The sequence below is a fragment of the Coccinella septempunctata genome, chromosome X, assembly GCF_907165205.1.
Source record: "Coccinella septempunctata chromosome X, icCocSept1.1, whole genome shotgun sequence".
Taxonomy (NCBI): domain Eukaryota; kingdom Metazoa; phylum Arthropoda; class Insecta; order Coleoptera; family Coccinellidae; genus Coccinella; species Coccinella septempunctata.
This window is the reverse complement of record NC_058198.1, coordinates 18,794,070-18,796,030: the sequence shown is the minus strand read 5'-3', so window position 1 is coordinate 18,796,030 and position 1,961 is coordinate 18,794,070. Positions and strand designations below refer to the sequence as shown.

The 1,961-nt window shown below is 34.6% G+C and overlaps 1 protein-coding gene across 1 annotated transcript; it reads left to right on the top strand.

Annotated features, from left to right (window-relative positions):
* Positions 1-220: 220 nt before the first annotated feature.
* Positions 221-1,067, top strand: LOC123322295. Its single transcript, XM_044910238.1, has 2 exons — positions 221-248; positions 319-1,067. The coding sequence occupies exons 1-2, from the start codon at positions 245-247 to the stop codon at positions 1,065-1,067; spliced, it is 753 nt and encodes a 250-aa protein (XP_044766173.1). The 5' UTR covers positions 221-244.
* The last annotated feature ends 894 nt before the right edge of the window (positions 1,068-1,961 follow it).

The window sequence follows — 1,961 nt, the reverse complement described above, 5'->3', positions numbered from 1 at the left end:
AAAATCAGGATATACAAATATTTTGTTTTACAGAACACTAGAAAAGTGAAGCAGAATTAGCATGTTATACAATTGGAGAGTTTAACATGAAAGCTAATTTTTGTAGGGCTTCAGGACAACATGGAGGAGTCGCAATCTATACTAGAGACAATCTCCATGCTATAGACAGAGCAGATATAGCCAAAGTTTCCATAAAAGGGCAATTTTAATGTGCTGCAGTGCAATTTCATCAGAATGGAAAAAAATGGGTATGTATTGCTATTTATAATGATGGGAATACAGAACTTATGATTAAACAACTAACACCGATATTTGAAGAACTTGCCCATACTGACAACCAAATTATTCTGATGGGAGATTTCAATATTGACATGTTGCAAGAATCCAGGAGAAGGTGTGATTGGCTGAATTTTTTGAATTCTTACAATATTAAACAAAATGTGTTCGAACCAACTAGGATAACCCCAACAACTTCAACATGCTTAGATGGCGTGTACACTAAAGTTGATTGCCAAGCTTCTACTAATGTCATACATTATCATGTTTCAGACCATGCTGCACAAAAAATTACATTTGGAACTGATTGCAAAAAGCAACACGTCCACAGACGAATTTTCTCACACGAAAATCGAGAAAAACTCAAAAAATTTCTAGCTGAACAAGACTGGACACCAGTCTACAATATCAGTAGGGAAGATGTTGATTTACAATTCAACACATTTCTAGAACTGTACCAAAACAATTTGAACAGAGCGTGTCCATTAGTTAGGATCACAAAAGAATCCAAGCACCTAAAAAATTTGACAACTGATCCCACAATCAAAGAATTAAAGAATAGGCTTGACATCTTGCTGCTCCTAAGTCAGAAAGATTCAGCATTCAAGAAGGAATATAGTGAAATTAAAAAGCAGTATGATAGTGCACTCATCCAACAGAAAAAAGCTAAGTTTGAAAAAATAATAGAAGATTCTGATAATAAAAACAAAGCCATCTGGACAGTAATCAATTCCCTGAAGAACAATGCCAAAAGTAATTTTTTCCATCCGATGATAGGAGTCCAAATGTAATTGCGAATGAATTTAATGAATACCTGGTTAATATAGCCCCAAATATGACCAAAGATTTAACAAAAAACGTTGAGGTGAATGCTACACTAAAGATAGACAGGTCACTTTACATACAGACATTACATGAAAATGATGTAAGATTAATAGTTAAAAATTTGAAGAATAAACACACATGCGGAATCGATGAAATATCAAACTACACAATAAAGGCTACAATAGATGAAATAATACATCCATTAACATTCATAGTGAATAATTCGCTGAGGTTGGAGTATTTCCATCTTAACTGAAAATAGCTGTTGTAAAACCTATACATAAAAAAGGAAATGCAAATGACTACACAAACTACAGACCCATCAGTATTCTCCCTTCATTCTCCAAAATATTTGAACTTGCCTTTTGCAGCCAACTTATGACATTTCTCTTGGAAAATATGATTTTGGACAAAAACCAACATGGATACCTCAAAGGTAAATCAACACAGACGGCGATATTTAGCTTCGTAAAACGAGTCACTGAGGCATATGAGGACAGAAACTTGGCAATGGGTTTATTTCTGGATCTTTCAAAAGCTTATGATTGTCTCGACAGTAAGATTTTGATTGCAAGGATGAAGAAGTATGGAATAGAAGGACCAGCATTGGAATGGATAAAGTCTTATTTTGATGGAAGATCACAATTGGTTGAAATGAACGTGCACGAGCAGACAGTAAGATCGGACAAACAACAAATTAAATTAGGAATCCCACAAGGAAGTATAGCAGGACCCATATTCTTCATCATGTACATAAATGATCTGAGTCTGAAGGAGCGAGAAGAAAACCATAAAATAACAAGGGTGAACTATGCAGATGACATGAACATCTTGATAATTGAGACACTATGGACTGAATT